This window comes from Suricata suricatta, chromosome 9 (genome assembly GCF_006229205.1).
Source record: "Suricata suricatta isolate VVHF042 chromosome 9, meerkat_22Aug2017_6uvM2_HiC, whole genome shotgun sequence".
NCBI classification, from domain to species: domain Eukaryota; kingdom Metazoa; phylum Chordata; class Mammalia; order Carnivora; family Herpestidae; genus Suricata; species Suricata suricatta.
In genome coordinates, this window is record NC_043708.1 from 97,027,696 (window position 1) to 97,047,314 (window position 19,619).

The following is a 19,619-nucleotide window of genomic DNA, read 5'->3' on the forward strand; positions in this document are numbered from 1 at the left end:
CAATTTCTAGATAGCATTCCATTTTTGTTATTTTGTATATTACATATTTCCTGCAAACTAGTAGTTAGATCTAAAAGCTTGATTTAACTTCAGTTGAGCAACACTTCCTTGGTGATGCTGTTTATTTCCTGTTGTGTCGCTTGTTAAAATTGATCAGATGGTTTAGATGGTGTCATTCTGATCTTTCTACTCTAAAGTTCCCCATCAATATTTCTGTAGTATTAGCAACAGCTTTGATGATCTTGCCTGGATCCATTATTTCATTTAGGTGTTGCAAAATGTTGATATTCTAATTCTGTCATTCTGCTTACATTTATAATGGAGGTTCTTCTACAAAGAATTCTTCAACTAATTCATTACTCTGAAATGAGGTCCATATTGGAAAGGCAAGATGAATGCTTGATTTTACCACTTTTCAGAACAAAATTGGTGCTCTAGCAGTATCCAAAGAGGAGTTTTCACATTCAGGTCTCATGAACTCATGGGTTTTAGCATAGTTGATATATTGTAGTCTTTTTATTCTTTTTGATATTCAAATGTTTCACCTTTGGTCAGTGGGAGCATCTTCAAGTTGGGTTTATGTCCTTTTTGATACCACCCCAGTGGTCTTTGACAACATGGTCTCTGATACAACAGGATGGTCCAGATTCATACCTTACATTTCCGGTCTCAAACATGGAAACAACCATTTAGAAAAATACTCCTTATTTCTTTTAATTGAGAAGTTATAGTTAGAGGCTATAGACTGGGAATTAAGATATTTGTTGCTCTGCTGAGTTGTTATTGCTTTTCAGTTTTTTTTTAATGCTTATTTATTTTGAGAGTGAGTGAGTGAGGAAGGTAGGTGCAGAGAGGGGGAGAGAGAGAAGGCTCTGCATTGCTAGTGAAGAGCCAGATACAGGTCTTAAACCCACAAACCACAAAATCATGACCTGAGTTGAAAACGAACAGTGGGACGACCAACCGACGGAGCCACCCAGTGCCCTACTTGTCAGCGTTTTTAATGGACAAAGTTAGGAATGCAAGCATTAGTTTGTGTGACTACTTCCATTCAAAGTTTAGGGTTAGGATTTTTATGAAAACTTGTGTTTTATATTTGGATCTCTTTACTCTAAGATTGAAAACCGTGATTCTTAATAATTGCTTTTTGGCTTTATCCTATACATACTGTAAATACACATAAGTGAACATTCATAAATGAATACAAATGAAAATATTTATAATTATTACTAACAGTAATGCTAATAAGTATAGGAAATTGGGGGGTTTCTTTTTGCTATTGGCAAGTTTTCTGTGAGGTTATGCCACTGATTATAATTTTTTAAAAAATTTACTTACTTATTTTGAGAGGGACAGGGAGTGTGAGTGGGGGGGGCAGAGAGAGAGAGGGAGAATCTCAAGCAGGTTCTGCACTGTCAGCGCAGAGCCTGATGTGGGGCTTGAACTTCTGAAACTGTGAGATCATGACCTGAGCCAAAATCAGGAGTTGGATGCTTAGCTGACTGAGCTACCTAAGACACCCCAAAGTCATTCTTTTATTCATTGCTTTTCTTCTCTCTCTCTCTCTTTTTTTTCCACTCAACAAATATTTATTGAATGCCAGGCACTGTGGTAGGTGTTGGGGGATATGATGATATAAACATTGAATACAACTCATACAGGATTTGTCCATAAAGCCTTATTCATAATAACCCCAAGGTGGAAAAAGCTCAAGTTTCCATCAATGGATGAATGGATAAACAAATTGTGATATACTATTCAAGAATTTAAAAATGAAGAAACTATTGATTCAGATAACTGCATGGATGAATCTTCCAGACATTATGGAAGCCAGACACAGATAAGCACATTTGGTATGACTCCACTTATACAAAGCTCTAGAACAGGTAAAGGGAGTACATCATCATAGAAACCATTATAGTGGTTATCTCTGCAGAGATGGGAAGGGGACATTGACTGGTGGGTAAAAGGGTACTTTCTGGGTTGGCATGCATGTTCTGTATTTTGTTGTGATGTTTATGAGTGTACACATTTGTCAAAACTCATGAAAGTATACATTTATGATCATCACATTTCATTTTTATAAGCTACAACTACTAGTTAAAAAATTGAGTCCCTGCCTTCACGGAGCTTACATTCTCATATGGGATACAGATAAATACTTACACAAATATATAAAGAATAATAATTGTGAAAAGTGTGACAGAAAAACAGGGTGCTATGAAAATTTACATTTCCCTTGCTTTTCATTTCTGTTTATTTTACTTTATTTTTTTACAGCTTTGAAGTATTCCATTGTGTAGTTATATTAAAGATGTTCAACCATTCTATTGATGAATAGTTTGCAGCCTTTTGCTGTTGCAAATAGCACCGCAATGAATAACTTCTGGTGTATGTTAAGTAATATTTTTTGCCATTGTATCTTTGGAATAGAATTCTAGGAGGGGATTTTTGGGCCAAAGATAAATGCATGTATTGTTTTTAAGACAATGGCTAAATTTATTTCTGTGGGGATCATCACTATTTTTGATGGCCACCAGCAGTGTTTGAGAGTGCCTATTTGCCCAAAACACTTCCATCAGAATTTATTGTCAGATTTTAGATTTTTTGGTCCCTGTGATAGGTAAGAAATAGTATGGCAGTATATTTAAAATTTTTTAAATAAGTAATATTTGTATCTTTTCATATGTTTAAAGGTCATTTTATTTTTTATGAGCATTCTCTTCATATCTTTTGCTTGTTTTTCTATCAGGATATTGGTCTTCATTCTTCCATTCATTTTTAGTGCTACACACACACACACACGCGCACACACATGCACACACACACACACACACACACACACACACATAACACATTTCCCCCAAATTTGCATTAGTCCTTGGATTTTGTTATTTATTTATTTATTTTTTTACCATGCCAAACTTTTTTTTGGTCAGTCACATTTATTGACCTTTATCTTTACTGTTTCTGGGTTTTGAATCATAATTAGGAAAGTTTTTTCCATGCCAAGTTTATGGGAGAAATAACCCATTTTGCCCCCTGCTCCTCCCTTCTCTATTTACTTTTTTTTTTTAATTTTAAATTCCAATTTTATTTTCCTTTTATTCAATAATCCTCTTGCTCATTTTATTACTTAAATAATATTTGGTTTCCCATTTTGTCCTCTCATTTTCTTTTTTTTTCTTTTTTTCTTTTTTTAATAGTTTATTTTCTATTTTATTTTTTTTACTTTATAGAGTTTCATATTTTTTAACATATGCAGTTATTTTCCATCATTTACAATACAGTAGTTACAATGACACTCCAAACAGAAAACCAAAGTAAAAAATCAAAACACCAACTTCTGTTTCATGTAATTAGACTTATACAGAAATTAGAAGGTTAAGTAACCACTAGTTAATCACCTAATTTCACAGCTATCTGAAGTGGCAATTGTTATATAGCAGCTTATCTATGATACATTCAAGATACATGATACAATATATTACTTGCTCATAAGCTACAACACAGCCTGCTTAATACCTTTCCTTAAATTCCACCTCTATACTACAGTATGCTTGAGGTCCATGCAAAAAAGTAGCTACCTTTTATGTAGGAAATGGATGATTAAGTCTTTGGTGTTGTAAAAGCAACTTCATTTAAACATAACCACCCTCACCACCAAAAAAAGAAGAGGAAAAAAAAAAAAGTAAAGAAAATAATAAGGGAAAAACCCAAGACACACTTTCTATGGGAAAAAAGAAAAAAAAAACAGCATGTAATTTCTGTCCTATTTACTTTTTATTTTACATTTAAAGCACAGATCTATTTGATGTTTATCCTCATGTACAGTATGAAAAATGGCTCTATCTTTTTAATGTGGCTATCCAGTTGTCCCAAATCATCAAAAAGTTTCTTTCTCCTATTGACTTGAGATACCATATTTGTTGTATATTATATTTCCATGGGCATTTGGATTTATTTATGGAGTTTTCATTATGTTCTACTGGTCTCTCCATTTATGAGAAGCACACTGTTTAAATATAGACACTTATATTTTCTTGGTTATTTTTGCCTGTTTATTCTTCCAAGTGATTTTTTAAATATCTTGATTAAAAAAAGTTTTTTTGTGGTATGTTCTTATTTTTGGGAGAGAGAGTGCGAGCAGAGGAGGAGTAGAGAGACAGAGACAGAGACAGAATCCAAAGCAGGCTCCAGGCTTCAAGCTGTTAACACAGAGCCTGATGCAGGGCTTGAACTCATGAACAGTAAGATCATGACTGGAGCCGAAGTTGGACATTCACCCGGCTAGACCACCCAGGTGCCCCCTAAATGAACTTATAATTAGCGTGTTTATCTGACAATAGTGGTAGTAGGGAAACATATAAAGGTATTCTTATTGGGATTGCATTTGTTGGCTAAATTAGAGTGAACTGACATATTTAGTATTTTGTGTGTTCCTATTCAAGATTGTGGCATGTCTTTTCATTTGTTGAAGTCTTGTATCTGGCAGGGAATGTTTTATAGCTTTATTTATTTATTTATTCATCCATTCATTCATTTATTTATAGAATACCTGGGTAGCTCAGTTGGTACTGGGTAGCCCCTCATTTGGCTCTGTGTTAACAGTGTGGAGCCTGTTCGGGATTCTCTCACTCCCTCTCTTTCTGCCCCTCCTCCACTCTTATGCTCCCATGTGCTCACTCTCAAAACTTAAAAAAAAAAAAAAAGCAGGTTTACTGAGGTATAATTTACATACCATAAAATTCAGCCATTTTAAGGGGCACCTGGGTGACTCAGTCGGCTAAGCGTCCAGCTTCAGCTCAGGTCATGATCTCATGGTCTGGGGGTTTGAGCCCTGCATTGGGCTCTGTGCTGACAGCTTCGAAGAGCCTGGAGTCTGCTTCAGATTCTGCATCTCCTTCTCTGTCCCTCCTCTACTCACTCTCTGTCTGTCTCTCTCTCAAAAGTAAATAAACATTTAAAAAATTCATCCATTTTAAGTATATGAGTCAATTTTTAGTGAATTTAGGGTTGTGCAACCACCACCACAGCACAGTTTTACAACATTTCCATTAATCCCAAAAGATCCCTCCTGCTCATTTGCAGTTAATCCCTGTCCACCCTCGGACGCACACAACCTAATCTATTGCTGTCCCTAAGGACTTGCCTTTTCTGGACATTTCCTATAAGTAAAATATAATCTGTGATCTTTTGTGTCTGGCTTTTTTCCTAAGTGCAATGTTTTTGAGGTTCACACATGTTGTCATAGCCATCTGTGATTATTGTCTATTCACTATTTAGTTTTTTTTTTATAGTATTCCATTAGATGGCTGTACTACATTTTGTTCACCCATTCTTCAGATGATTGACATTGAATTGTGTATGTTTTCATTTCTGTTGGCTAGATATCCAACAGAAAAATCCCAACAACTTCTTTAAGTTTGTTATTGCAGACAGGGGCAGTAGCAAAAGCAGCTAGTAGCAGGAAGATGCTTTTGATAGTAACTAGCACCAACACATTGAATACTTATGGCACTGTGATATAAAGAGTATGAGTTTTAGGGGGGCACCTGGGTGGCTCACTCAGTTAAGCATCTGACTTTCGCTTAAGTCATGATTTCACAGTTTGTGGGTTCAAGCTGTGAGTTCGAGCCCCACATCAGGCTCTGTGCTATCAGCTCAGTGAAATACACACTTAAAATGGATGAAATTTTTAGGTCTCAGTATTCTTATGGGGAAATTCTTTTCAAAAAACATGACTTGTAAACTCTTGGCAGACCTTGATGTAGACAGGTAATAGTAATGAACAGAGAGGAAAGTTTTTAAAAAGATTAAAAAAAAGACAGTGATACTTTTATGAAAAATATAGCGAGAGAAGAAATGGAACAGGACTGTTGTGTTTTTTTTTAAACCATCTTTACCATTTAAAAAATTTATTTTTAATTTAAGAGCGAACACACAAGTAAGGGAGAGGAGGGCAGAGTGAGAGAATCTTAAGCACACTCCATGTTCAGGGTGGAGCCCAGTGTGGGCCTTGATCCCACAACCCTGTGTTCAGGAGTTGGACATTCAAGTGACTGAGCCACCCAGGCACCCCTCCATCTTAACCATTTTTAAGTGTACATTAGTAGTATTAAGTATATCTACTTTGTTGTGAAACATTATCTCCAGAACTTTTCCTCTGGCAATCTGAAACTCTGCAAATAACTCCTTTCCCCCCCTCCCCCCAGCCCTAGTAACCACCACGTTACTTTCTTTATGAATTTGACTTCTTTAGGTCCACACATAAGTAGAATCAATACAGTATTTAAAATTTGTTTTGTAATTGTTATTTCACATAGCATAGTGTCCTGAAGATTTGTTCATGTCATAGAATGTGATAGTTTGTTCCTTTTAAAGGCCAAATAATATTCCATTGTATGCGTATACAATATTTTGTGTATCCATATACCCATTGATGGATATTTGGGTTGTTTTCACCTTTTTGGTTATGAGCATGGGTGTGCAAGTATCTCCTTGAGATAAAATGTGAATTTTATTTTTATCTTTTTTTATTCATATATTTAAAAATTTTTTTTCTATTTTTCAAATTTTATTTTAGAGAACAAGAGAGAAAGATCTGGGGAGGGGAGAGGGACAGAGGGAGGGAGAGAATCATAAGCAGGCTGGATGCTCAGTGCAGAGTCCAATGTGGGGCTTGATCCCACAATCCTAGGATCATGACCTGAGCCGAAATCAACAGTAGGAAGCTCAACCAGCTGAGCCACAAAGGTGCCCCAAAATGTCAATTTTAAAGTATGAAAGTCATGTAGAATTACTCTGACATAACAATCTTTGTCAAAGGAGACGAGTAGATGACATTAAAATATAACCTAAAACATGTAAGAATATTTAAGGTAGGTATCAAAATTTAATAGGGGAAAATAAAGAATTTTTCAGTAAATGGTTTGGGGATAGCTAATTAGCCATGGAAAGAGAGGGCCAGATTCTATGTATAGTCTTATCTAATACTAAAACAAAACTTAATTCTAGATGAAGTCAATAATTCAGGAAACATATTGAACAAAATATAGTATGTATCTGTCCTCCAAATAAGGATGCAATTTGCAAAGTTAGAGCAGTTTAGCAAAGAGCTACAAAAGAAATGACAGATTTCCTAACTTAAAAACAAAGAGCTGGATGGATCAGCTGGTTAAGCAACCAACTTTGATTTCAACCAACTTTGATTTCAGCTCAGGTCATGATCTCATAGTTCATGAGTTCAAGGCCCTGCCTGGGGCTCTGTGTTCACAGCATGAGGCCTCCTTTGTATCCTCTGTCTCCTTCTTTCTGCCCCTTCCCTTCACTCTCTCTCAAAAATAAACGTTTAAAAATTCTTTTAAGCAAGTTAAAAAAAAAGCTACTTTGTATTTCTTAAAAGAATACCATATCTCATAAATAAAAACTATTTTGGGTAAAACATACAGTAAATGTACTATATTTATTTTAGATATTAAAGAGTTGTTATAGAATGTGAATATCTTAGTAAGATCTTAGTTCTTTTAGATATTACAGGATTAATATTTCTAAATAAGATCATATAAATTAATATGGAAACCACTAAAAGTTGTAAAGAACAAACCATAAAAGAGGAAATAAACATATGAAGAGGCACAGATGAAGAGAGTAAGTACTGTTTTCACTATGTATATTTAGCACTGTTTTTTAAAGAAACTTTATTTTGACAAGTCAGATTTTTACTTTTATAATGAATTTCATAGCCTTCAAAGTCAAAGTAAAAATTTTTGTTTGTCAGTTTAAAACATTTTTCCTTTTTATTTCCAGGAAGTATCGACGAAGATGTTGTGGTGATAGAAGCTTCCTCCACTCCCCAGGTCACTGCCAATGAAGAAATTAATGTTACCTCAACTGACAGTGAGGTGGAGATTGTAACAGTTGGAGAAAGCTATCGGTATGGTTTTAATTCCTAGTGGTGTATGTGAAGTTTTAGATGAAAATATTTAAGCACTTGTGCTGCAGATACTTGGATTCTTTTACTTTGTTTTTGTTTTTGGTTTTTTTGGAAACCTTGTGTGAGCATATACCAGATTAGTGATTTTTCAAACCAGGTTGCATTAGACTTCTCTGGGAAGATAATAAAGTAAAGATAAAGTTGTTCCCTGGATCATATTCTAGACCAGCAGAAAAGCACTGCAAGTACACAGTGAGAGTTAAGAATTATTGCTGTAGGTAAACAGTAGTTTTATCTAGTGCTTTACACAAGTTAGTTTATGATTCAGAGTTCATGCCTTCTTTGAATTTTAGATGTAAATAAAACATAGTATTAGGAGTGGTACTAAAATGAAAAGTATTAAAAAATATTAAGGCGTATTGATATTGACCTATTCCTTTTTGTTATAATCCATTTGTTTCAAGATCTCATTGAGACCAGTGAAATTTGTGCTATTAGGGCAACCTATTATAAAACATATTTAAAGTATTTTTTTTTGTCCTTCACTCAGTAATTTCATCTAAGCCTTAAATTTAAAAATTAATGAAATTTTCTCATTTCTTGATAAATAACTGGAAATGACTTTGCCCTTTTGTGAATTATTTTGACCAAAACAAAAAAAAAAAAAGAAAAGAGAAAGAAAGAAAAAAAAAAGAACCCTAACACTATTCATCTTGTGCTTTAGATGATTACAAATATTGATAAGAGAAGCAGTAAAGTGTTCCTTTACTCCATTTAATATGCCAAATTAATCTATGGATGAAACTTAATTTTTGTGTTGGAAAGATTTTAGAAATGCATTTGCTCATTGTGTTTAATTTGTATTTGTTTAAAAATATTTTTATTTTGGAAGCATGTTACAAGCGTACTTAGAATGTGCTTCTCTATTTGTACTTTCCCATTGGCAAGAGCACTCTGTAATATATCTGATTAAGTTTAAAATGATTTTCCTAGACGCAGAGGAGAATTGATACTACATGGTAGGTGCCACAGTTACCCTGTGACTGTGTACAGCACTACTCAGGTGTTTTTTTTTTAAGTTTTTATTTATTTTTGAGAGAGAAAGAGAGAGACCACATGAGCAGGGGAGGGTCACAGAGAGGGAGACCCAGAATCCGAAGCAGGTTCCAGGCTCTGAGCTGTCAGCACAGAGCCTAACGTGGGGCTCGAACCCACAAACTGTCAGATCATGACCTGAGTCGAAGCTGGATGCTTAACTGACTGAGCCACCCAAGTGCCCCAACACCACTTAGTTTTTATGAGCTACAAGGATTGCTGAAATGAAGCACCTGTCTTTGTGGAACCAGAAATCTTTCATGTTGTGGAGGTGCTTAATGTCCAAGCAGATGCACTTACCATAGTAACGGACCATGGTCTTGAAAAAGACAGTGCTCATGGCCCACATTTATTTTCCTTATTGTTACACGGGATATTAATTTCGTCATTGTTCAGCTGACTTTTGGCCTTTTCTGAGAATGCATCCAGGGGCTCTTGACTGGCTCAGTCAGTAGAGCGTGAGACACTTGATGTCAGGGTTGTAGGTTCAAGCCTCGTGTTCCTTATACATCAGGTTGTTAGTATAGTATTTAAAGGTTTCAGAAATTGCAAAGTGGACCTGGAACTTTTCTGCAGTTATTAAGAGCTTCCCAGAAATAATAAGACTGTTTAGTCTCATTATAGACTCTTTCTTTCTCAAGAATTTTGAATAGTTATCTCTTTTTTCATCCAAAACCATTTCACCCTGAGACATTTGTTTACTATCATGCCTCAATCAACACAATTCTTGTTAGAATGCAGTGGGGTTTTTTTGTTTGTTTGTTTGTTTTTTTGCTGTGTCTCAGGAATTCACCTTTATACTCCTGTTTACTTGAGAATTTCATTTTAGAATTTGAGCTTGGGGCACCTGGGTGGCTCAGTCGGTTAAGCATCCGGCTTTGGCTCAGGTCATGATCTCACGGTTTGTGGGCTCGAGCCCCGTGTTGGGCTCTGTGCTGACAGCTAGCTCAGAGCCTGGAGACTGCTTCAGATTCTGTGTCTCCCTCTCTCTCTGACCCTCCCCTGCTTGTGCTGTCTCTGTCTCTCAAAAATAAATAAAAAAAACAAAAAAAATTTAGAATTTGAGCTTCTTCCTAAATTCTTAGGCTCTACAATTCATTTTCAGCCCAGTTCTTTTCTGAGCTTACATCCCCGATGACTACATATTAATGGATCTGGTTCATCCTTTCCATGCATGCTAATAATAACTTCTTTTTTCTCTTAATGATTATTTTTTTTAGTAACTCTGTACCTAACGTAGGGCTTGAACTCACAGCCACCAAATCAAGAATTCCATGTTCTTCCAGCTGAGTCATCCAGGCACCCCTAACAATAAGCTTTTAAGCAGTTTTATATTCAGTTTGGGCAAGAGGAAAAACCAACTCATAAGTCCCACCTTTCTAAAACACTTATTTTTCTCATGAATCCTGAATAATGTCCCTCTGAACCCTCAGTTCAGATTATTATAGTGAATCCTTACACATTTTTTAAATATTTTATGGATAATTTAGTGGTATATAATACCATGCACATAATAAAAGGTGACGTCAGTGTTAGGTGTTGAAGGTTTGTGATTACGTGCTTTAAAAGCATAAAGTGGGGCTGCCTGGGTAGCTTGGTCAGTTAAGTGTCCGACTTCAGCTCGGGTCATGATCTCAGAGTTTGTGAGTTCGAGCCCCATGTTGGATTCTCTGCTGACAGCTCAGAGCCTGGAGCCTGTTTCAGATTCTGTCTCTCTATTTCTCTACCCCTGCCCTGCTGTGCACGCGCTCTCTCTCTATCTCAAATATAAACATTAAAAAAAAGAAAAGCATAAAGTGGCTCAAACAAGTGATGTTTCTTATGACTACCAAACTAGTGAACTAGCTGCCACTATCCTTACCTCTCCTGACCCCAGGAAATCTCTGGTGCCTTGAATCTTTAAAAGAATTTGTTTTTATTTTTATTTATTTATTTTTTAAAGTAATTTATTAAAAGAATTTGTTTTTAAATGTTGAATCTTTTTTAGGATAATACCAGAAACTATTCTTGGTTTAGGACTCTCATAGACATGTTTTGCAAATTCAATCCAAACTCAACATCTAGGATTATGTGGGTGTTATTTAATATTTAAGTGCTGATGTTTTTGTTACTTTACCTGTGATGAATAATTTTAGGTATTAAATAAAATGTAAATACTGGATTACAGCCCAGTGAATATTCAAAATAACCATTGAAAAGAGAGCAGCATTCTTGAAAGAGAATCCTGTATTTTATACCAGTGATTTGTTTTACGTATCATTCACATATTCTCAGGTCAGTTGGTTGGTGAACATTTGTTGAACATTTCATTCAGCAAATGTGTTATTGAATGCCAGGCATTGTGTTAGTCATAATTTTTAATTCTGTTACCATTATTATTTCCTTGGAGAAGAAACTTTACATCTTCACAACATATTTTATAAGAAAGGCCTATAATTTCTTGGGAACTAAAATTTGTGTTCATTTTTTATATTTACTAACTGAGTATTAATATCATTTAAGGTCTCGTTCAACTCTTGGACACTCCAGATCTCACTGGAGCCAAGGTTCAAATTCTCATACAAGCCGGCCACAGGAGCCACGGAACCGCAGTAGGGTCTCTACTGTTATACAGCCCTTGAGGCAAAATGCAGCAGAAGTTGTGGACCTTACTGTTGATGAAGATGGTAAGTTGAATTAGTAACAGTATAGAATTATGAAGAGAACTGGTAAAATCAGATACCTTGCAAATTCCTAAATGAAACTCCTGCTGCTGTTTCTAGGTGATCTTATTAAACTACAGCAAAGTTGTTGGACATCCTAATCTTATTTTTCACTTGATACAATTACCTGTTTTTCAGTTGTGCCTAAAATTCCTTTTGTTGTTCTGTTGCTCAGTAGTTATTTTCTTAGGAAAAAATATTTTTACAAGTGGCAGTTTGATCTACCCTCAGACTTACCTGTTACTTTTGTTTACAATATTATTGTCATACTGTAACTTTGTTGTGAAAAATAGATATGACAGGGGTGCCTGGGTGGCTCAGTTGGGTAAGTGTCCAACTTTGGCTCAGGTTCTTATCTTGCGGTCCGTGAATGTGAGCCCCGCATCAGGCTCTGTGCTGATAGCTTAGAGCCTGGAGCCTGCTTCAGATTCTGTGTCTCTTTCTCTGCCCCTCCCCTGCCCGTGTTTTCTCTCTCTCTCTCAAAAATAAATAAACATTAAAAAATAAAAAACAACAGAAAAGCAATATAACTTGAATTTTACATGGCTAATACTAGTTATTTGAAATGTCAGAATTATTTTTAAAATTACGTTATCCTCTAATATTACTGGTACCTTTGTGCTGCTTAGCTGTAGTGTTTTCTTTCGGGTTACAACTACATCCAAGTAACTAAGAAAAGGATGCTAAAATTGGAAAACAGAGGTCAAGGAAAGTAGTAGCATGTTTGAATATGTGAATATTTACGTGTGGGTTTTCCCACATAGTGAGAGTTACTTTCAGGGTATTATTCCATCTTAGAAGGAAATGGTCAATTATAATTTCCTTGAAGGAAGGTGATAGCCTTATATCAGTTTGTTAGCTATAAATTGGAGGAAGGATACATAAGGTGGGTAGAAAGAGAGGCCTTGTGCAATCAGCTCTTGTATGGATTGTTGGAAGCTTAGGTGATCACAGCTTTCAGTGTTTCATTCACTACTTTGAATTAAGATGTTTATGAAAAGGTAATTTATTCCTACTGTGTGCATTTCATTCTGCCATGTCTCAGCTTTTATTTTGAAGTTCTATAAATTATTTGTAAGAGTGATATATTAGGGATTCATTAAAGATTACTCAGAGTTAATTAAATTAAATTAGGATTACTATGTTGGAAACTATGTATGTTTTCCCCTGTGACATTTGCCAGCTAGTAAATAGGAAAAGGTGACAGAATAGTCTTTTAACCCACTGGAGATAGTTCAACCAGAGTACTTGCACTAGGTTATAAGTATTCCAGTGATCAGTAGATGCCTTCTTCTCCCTACTAGTTTCTCTCAGTGGAAGACATCTGTTTTATTAAAAGTAAGTCCAAAATATTAAGGCTATCAGTTGACCAGTGGTTCTTATGTGGTGACCATTTTGTGCCCCTGAAGATGTTTGGCAATATCTACAGACATTTTTGGTTCTTAGAGTTGCGGGAGAGTATTGCTAACATCTAGTGGGTTGAGGCCCAGGATGTCACTAAACATCCTACAAGGCACAGGACCGCCATGCCCATACCCTGACTCCCATTTCTAGCAAGAAGTTACCCAGCCCAAACTGTCAATACTGCTAAGGTTGAGAAATGAGATATACCATTTGCAAATAAGCAGAGGTTCCTTCCTCCCCTTTTTATGTGTAAGCAAATATATTTCTTTAAGCATCCAGAGTACAAAGTCCCATGCAGATACTATTTGTATTTCAGGAATCAGCTCAGCATACTGCATTGCATAGAATAGTTTATCTACTCATTCTGTATCCCATTAAGAGAGTCCCTTCTCTGTTCTAATTGTTGTGACTATGCTTTGGACAGACTTATTTTCACTTCTTAAACAACTATTTTCCAGTCTGAAATATAACTTGTACATAAGTTAAGGTCTGCCTGAAATTTCTACAAAAGTTTTAATTTTTAATAGAAAGCACTGATGATTATCAATATTTGCAAAAAAAAAATTTAAAGAGGCATGTAAAAAAGAGACTAACATAGTATTAAAAATTATAGTTACTGTTTAAGTAGTTACTATGTGTATACCATTATGCATAGTGCTTTATTGTCTGATCTCAGTTCATCCTAACAATAGTTGTATGAAGAAAATTCTGTACTTTTCCCAGTTCTACAGATGAGGAAATGGAGAGTGTTTAAGTAACTTATCCATGATTGTAGTGTCAGTGGTGAGATCAGAATTGCTTATCTAATAAGCAGTCTGACTCTAGAATCCATTCTGTACCAGAGAATGTGTCATTTTTAATAGCGTTCTGACAGCCTATGACACAGTGTGTGAAAATAGTAAAGGGGCTTTTACTTTCCTTTTCTCATGTTTTTCTTTACATAATTGTTACTCAAAAAACTGTGATTTTCACCTGAATGTTAGAATATGTAAATATGTTGATTTTTTAAATGCAGTAATTGTATTTTAGTAATGTTATTTTAATGTCACACGCTAGCTTAATGAAAACTTTTAAAGTTATATAATTACAAAAATGTTACCGTGAACTAAAATATAGCCCATTATCTGATCTATTTTGAAATGCTAAATAAACATTTTATATTTTGCAGAACCTACTGTAGTACCAACCACTTCTGCAAGAATGGAATCTCAAACCACAAGCACTTCCATTAACAATTCAAATCCATCTACCTCTGAGCAGGCCTCTGATACTGTGTCAGCTGTCACTGGTAGCCAACCCCCCCCAGTGTCAGAGACTTCAGCTACTCTTCCAAGCAATAGTATGACTGCTACTTCTATAGGAGGTATGTAATAAAGTGAGGGGGCACTGGTTTTCATTACTCTTGTTAGAAAAAGTATTGTTGTTTTTAAGGTTTTAGCTGTATTAGCAAGAGCATACTTGTAGAATAAATCCTGGGTGAGCAGAATAATCTCTTTAGCCTTAGACTATGCTAGATCAGTGAGAATGAAATGGCTGACCAAAAATATGAGCAACAAAAGAAAAAATAGGTAAATTGAACTTCATCAAAATTTAAAACTTTTGTACATCAAAACATTATCTAGAAAGTGGAAAGAGAGCCCTACAGAGTGGAAGAAAAATACTTGAAACTTATATATTTGATAAGGGTCTAGTATCTAGATTATATAAAGAGCTTATACAGCTCAACAGTAAATAAAAAGGCAGATAACCCCAGTTTAAAAGTGGGCAGAGAATTTGCATAGGTATTTCTCCAAAGAAGATATATGGTTAATCAGGACATGAAAACAACATAATTAGTTATTAGAGAAATGCAAATCCAAACCACAGGGAAATATTACTTTACTCTTATCAAGATGTCTGTTATTCAAAAAAAATAAAACCAAAGTACAGGAAATCAGAAAATAGCCAGTGTTGGCAAGAACGAAGAAGAATTGGAACCCTGATTAACATCTGGTGGGAATGTAAAATGGTGCAGCTGCCTTGGAAAACACTTTGGCAGTTCCTCAAAAAGTTAAACCATAGTTGTCATATGACCTACAATCCCACTCCCAAGTATGTCCCCAAAAGAATTGAAAATGAGGATGGGGGGTTTTTAGAAAGCTTGCTGTCCATTTTCTGAGTTTCTTCTTTTTTGTTTGTTCTTTTGGTGTCATATCTAAGAAACCATTTCCTAACCCAGGGTCACAAAGATATTCTCCGATGTCTTAAGAGTTTTCAGCTCTTACCTCATTAGTTTCAGTTAGCAATGACATCTCTGGTTCTTTCTCCTCTGAAATGTTTAACTGAGCATTAGGCTGGCCTTCTTTTTCTCCTGGACAATGGCACAGAGATAGGAATTTGCTAACCATTCACTAACAGCAATATTGTAAACCCTGTATCTCATAGATTGATTGTATCAGCATTAATAATGAAACCACCTTATTCTTTCTATCATTTTTAATTTTTATTTAAAAAATTTTTTTTCAAATGTTTATTTTTGAGAGACCAAGTACAAGTGGGGGAGGGGCAGAGAGAGGGAAACACAGAATCCCAAGCAGGCTCCAGGCTCTGAGCTATCAGCACACAGCTCGACGTGGGGCTTGAACTCACAAACCATGAGATCATGACCAGAGCTGAAGTTAGATGCTTAACCTACTGAGCAACCCAGGTGCCCCTATTTTTTTACTTTTAGTAGTATCGTATTTCTTTTATAAGATCCTCATAAATTACCTTGAATAGATTAGGAAATCTGCTTGTGAGTGGATTAGGTCTCCTTTCTGTGGGAAATCGAGAGTAGAAACCAGAATCCAAGGAGGTTTCTTAAAAGTATCTTTTAAATACTATATTCTTTAGGTGCCTTGTTAGCGCAGTAGGTAGTGTGTCAGTCTCATAAATACTATATTCTTTGAAAAAAAAATGTAGGCAGAAATGAAGTGGGCTAATTTTGATTTCTTTTATTGAGTGTATACTCTTTCCTGAGCACTGAATATCTTCTGTATTCTTTTATATGTTATCATTTAATCCTTAGAAAACTTTTTTGTTATTAATATTATTCTTCCCATTTCAGAAATGAAGAAATCTGGAAGTTAAATACTTTGAAAGTCAATAATAATCTTTGAGGCACATATTTGAACTTTTCTCATTCACTCCTTTCTCCTGGTAGCTTTATGTACTCTTTCTTGTCTAGATTTTCTGTGACACAGTTCCAACTTTATTTCAGTTCTGTCTCAAAGCTTTTATCTCTGTTTATTTTTTAAGACTCTTGTTGCTCAGAATTCACATTTTATATCTAAGATAGTGATGACATTACTGAATGGTTTTCTCATGATACTACTTTACCTATATTGATGATTACATTTGGGATAGACTTGTTTGTGTTGTGTTTCTCGAAAGTAGGAGAACCTTGTTCCAGGCCAAATCGTTCCTCTGTAAACCTGATAGAAGTACATACAGATGTTCAGACCACATGAGGTGCACTCAGTTCTGCTGCCTTAATTTTCTGCTACGACTCTGTGGGACATCAGTCGCCTATTTTCTTTAGATCCAGTCCTTACTTTGTACCTTCTTGCATATTTCCAACCTTGAATCATTCAAGCCATGTAGCTTTACTCCTGTCCAGGTTTTTAGATGGGGCTGGTGAACATAATAGAATAAAGCAGATTGGTGCCTCATAAATTTATGATATCTATTCTTGGGCTTTTGGAAATACGTTGCCATAGGGTGATGTATCTCAATTAATTCTCTGTCCTTCTGAGTGGCAGTTTTAAAATTTCCTCATTCTCCTTAAGACTGTGATTTCCCCAGGGAAAAATAAAAAGTAAGTGAAGGTTCTTGAGCACTCATAACTTCCAACCCTCCCATGAAAGCTTTTATAGATATCCTTCTCTCCTAATTCCTGGCCTTTTAACTCTTCCCTGTCCCTGCTAGTCCCTTTATTCATCTTCTACCTCTTGTCCCTTCCTGTGTCCTTGACCTTGCTTTAACAGTTATCTTCTCTATGTCTTCAGCATCCTTATTGGTTCTGTTACCTTAGTATTCAAGTGTACATTTGTGTTAAGGCTATGTGCACTTAAAAGGATCTTTTATACCTTAAAACTTCTTCCTTTAATTTGCTTCTGACTTGTTAAAACAAACATGGTGTTAAATATCTGGCAGTAATATTGTCATCTCTGTTTTCTCCCAGGGCCCTATTCATATCCTTTCTCACTTACCCATCTCATAACTGCATGTTTTCAACTACCACGTGCAGTAGGCCAGTGACCTTCCATTTTGTGTTTCCAGAGCCCTCTCTTTGTTTTAAACTTCGGTACTCAGCTGCCTCTTGGACATTTCCTCTGGACCATTCTGCAATCACCTCACACTCAGCATGCCCAGGCAGCTCATCATCTGTCTGACTTTTCTATGTGTTCTTGTTTTGTGCATGCATGATATCTTATGTATTCATTTATTCAAATGTTTGTTGATTACACACTATGAATCAGGCACTGTCCTAGGCACTGGGAGCAAAACATAAATTCTTTGCCCTAACAGAACTAGTGTTCTAGTGGATAATAATAGCTAACATCTGTTGAGCTTCTAATATTGGTCCATAATTTATTTATATTAATTCTGATTTTTTTGTAATAATTACGAGGCAGATTATTCTTCTTATTTTACAAGTAAAGTTACTTGCCTATGGTTATATGGTAGTGGGGCAAGAATTCAAACCTAGGAAGCCTGGTTTGGAGCCCACACTCTTCCTTTCTGCCAAGATTTATGAACCTCGACACTACTGTATTTGTGTCGCACAGTTCCTTGGGGTGGGGGAGGTGGCAGCTCTCTTGTGCATTGTAGGATATTTAGCAGCATTTTTGGCCTCTGCCTACTAAATACCAGTAGTACCACTTCCCCTCCAGTTGTGACAACCAAAAATGTCCCCAGGTGTTGCCATATGTTTCCTGGAGTCAACATTGTTCTCTGCTTTATTAGAACCCAGTGCTGCTGTTATAATGCTGGTTGATTTAAGTCTTACATTGTTTCCATACTTGATGGTGAGCTCCTTGAGGACTAAAGATCGAGTTATTCTCTTCTTAGCACTTAGCTCCATCAGGCCTCTTTTCCCTTTTGAGGTTAACTTATCTTTAGCAAGGGCTTACTGAGCACCTACACTGCAGGCCTGTGTCTAGTTGCTAGAGATAAAACAACAGAGGCAGACAACAGCACAAGTTATTTTAAAGGCCAGGACTTTCATTTTCACCTTTGTATTTTCCAGTGCCTTTTGTAGATCCTTTACCACGATGCCATTATTATGTGTAAGACTTGCCAAATGGACGAACAAATGCATGAATACATCTCAGTAATCCTGCTAGAATTATAAGAAAATACTTGAACCAGCGATTACTGGGCTATGGAATTAGTTTTCTGGTGCAGGTTTGTTATTGTCTGATTTTAGAGGACGCTCTGTGGGCTGATTTTAATGAAAAGGAAGTGTATTATTTTTCAGATCTTTATATATCACTACTAATGTATGGCAGTTTTCCTTGGTCAGTAATTCTCAAACAAGAGAGATCCACTTGGCTTTGGTTAGGATTCCTAGCCTGTTTGGGCAACAGAGAGGCTCTCTACTCTAAGAAAATAGATTATTAATTTAATGGGAAGCAAACTGTACCCATTAAACCTAAGAAGTCAAACCATAAAGTCAGTCTTCTTTTTGAGGCTGAACTGTTAGTGATAGGATCCCTTAAATATATAATATTTAAGGGATCCTATCACTAAATATTCAGCTGTACATATATTCAGCTGTAAATATAGTGTAGTCATTATGCTTTCTCTCATCTCACTCTGATTTTTATATTAGAAATATTTGGAGATCCAGAGGGCAAGTTCTTTCTGAATGAATAAATATCCTATCTATCACTTCAGTCACAGCCTTACTAGTCTACAGATCTTTTGCTCTGAGTACACACTCCTCTCCTAAATTTTAGAGTTTCACATAATCCTTAAATAACTGGATTTGTAAAATTACAAGCATCTGAATTCAAAGGTGATTTAGTCTCCCCACTGAATGGATTTAGTGTTCCAGATGTTTGATCTTTTTTTATGAAGTAACACAATAAATGATACTCATTTGTACACTATTTTGGCATAGGAGCTGAGATAAAACCCTTAAAATGTTGTCAGAAATAAAGCTACTGTAGTAGTTATTGCTACAACTATTATACCATATAAAAAATAATTAATGTTTAATTCAGCACAGCAAAGATTGTTGATCATGATCTGTTCCCGATAAGCTGGTTGTAACTGTCCAGGTTATATAAGAAAATTGGATGCAAATGAATGAAAGTGACATAATTATGGATCTGACATTGAATCTGCTATAATTTATGTTTTAAAAGTAAATACATGAGGCACCTGAGTAGCTCAGTTGGTTGAATGTCCAACTCTTGATTTCAGCTCAGGTCACCATCTCACCATTCATGGGCTCG

The 19,619-nt window shown here is 35.7% G+C and overlaps 1 protein-coding gene across 9 annotated transcripts in view; it reads left to right on the forward strand.

Moving 5' to 3' along the window:
* Window positions 1-19,619, forward strand: part of RNF111 (ring finger protein 111) — an 83,791-nt gene that overhangs the window by 42,456 nt on the left and 21,716 nt on the right. For all 9 annotated transcript variants that reach the window (XM_029950653.1, XM_029950654.1, XM_029950652.1 and 6 more), the window contains 3 exons: window positions 7,810-7,936; window positions 11,534-11,697; window positions 14,306-14,500. In XM_029950653.1, the coding sequence (XP_029806513.1) occupies window positions 7,810-7,936; window positions 11,534-11,697; window positions 14,306-14,500 (486 nt within the window). The remainder of the gene's footprint in view (window positions 1-7,809; window positions 7,937-11,533; window positions 11,698-14,305; window positions 14,501-19,619) is intronic.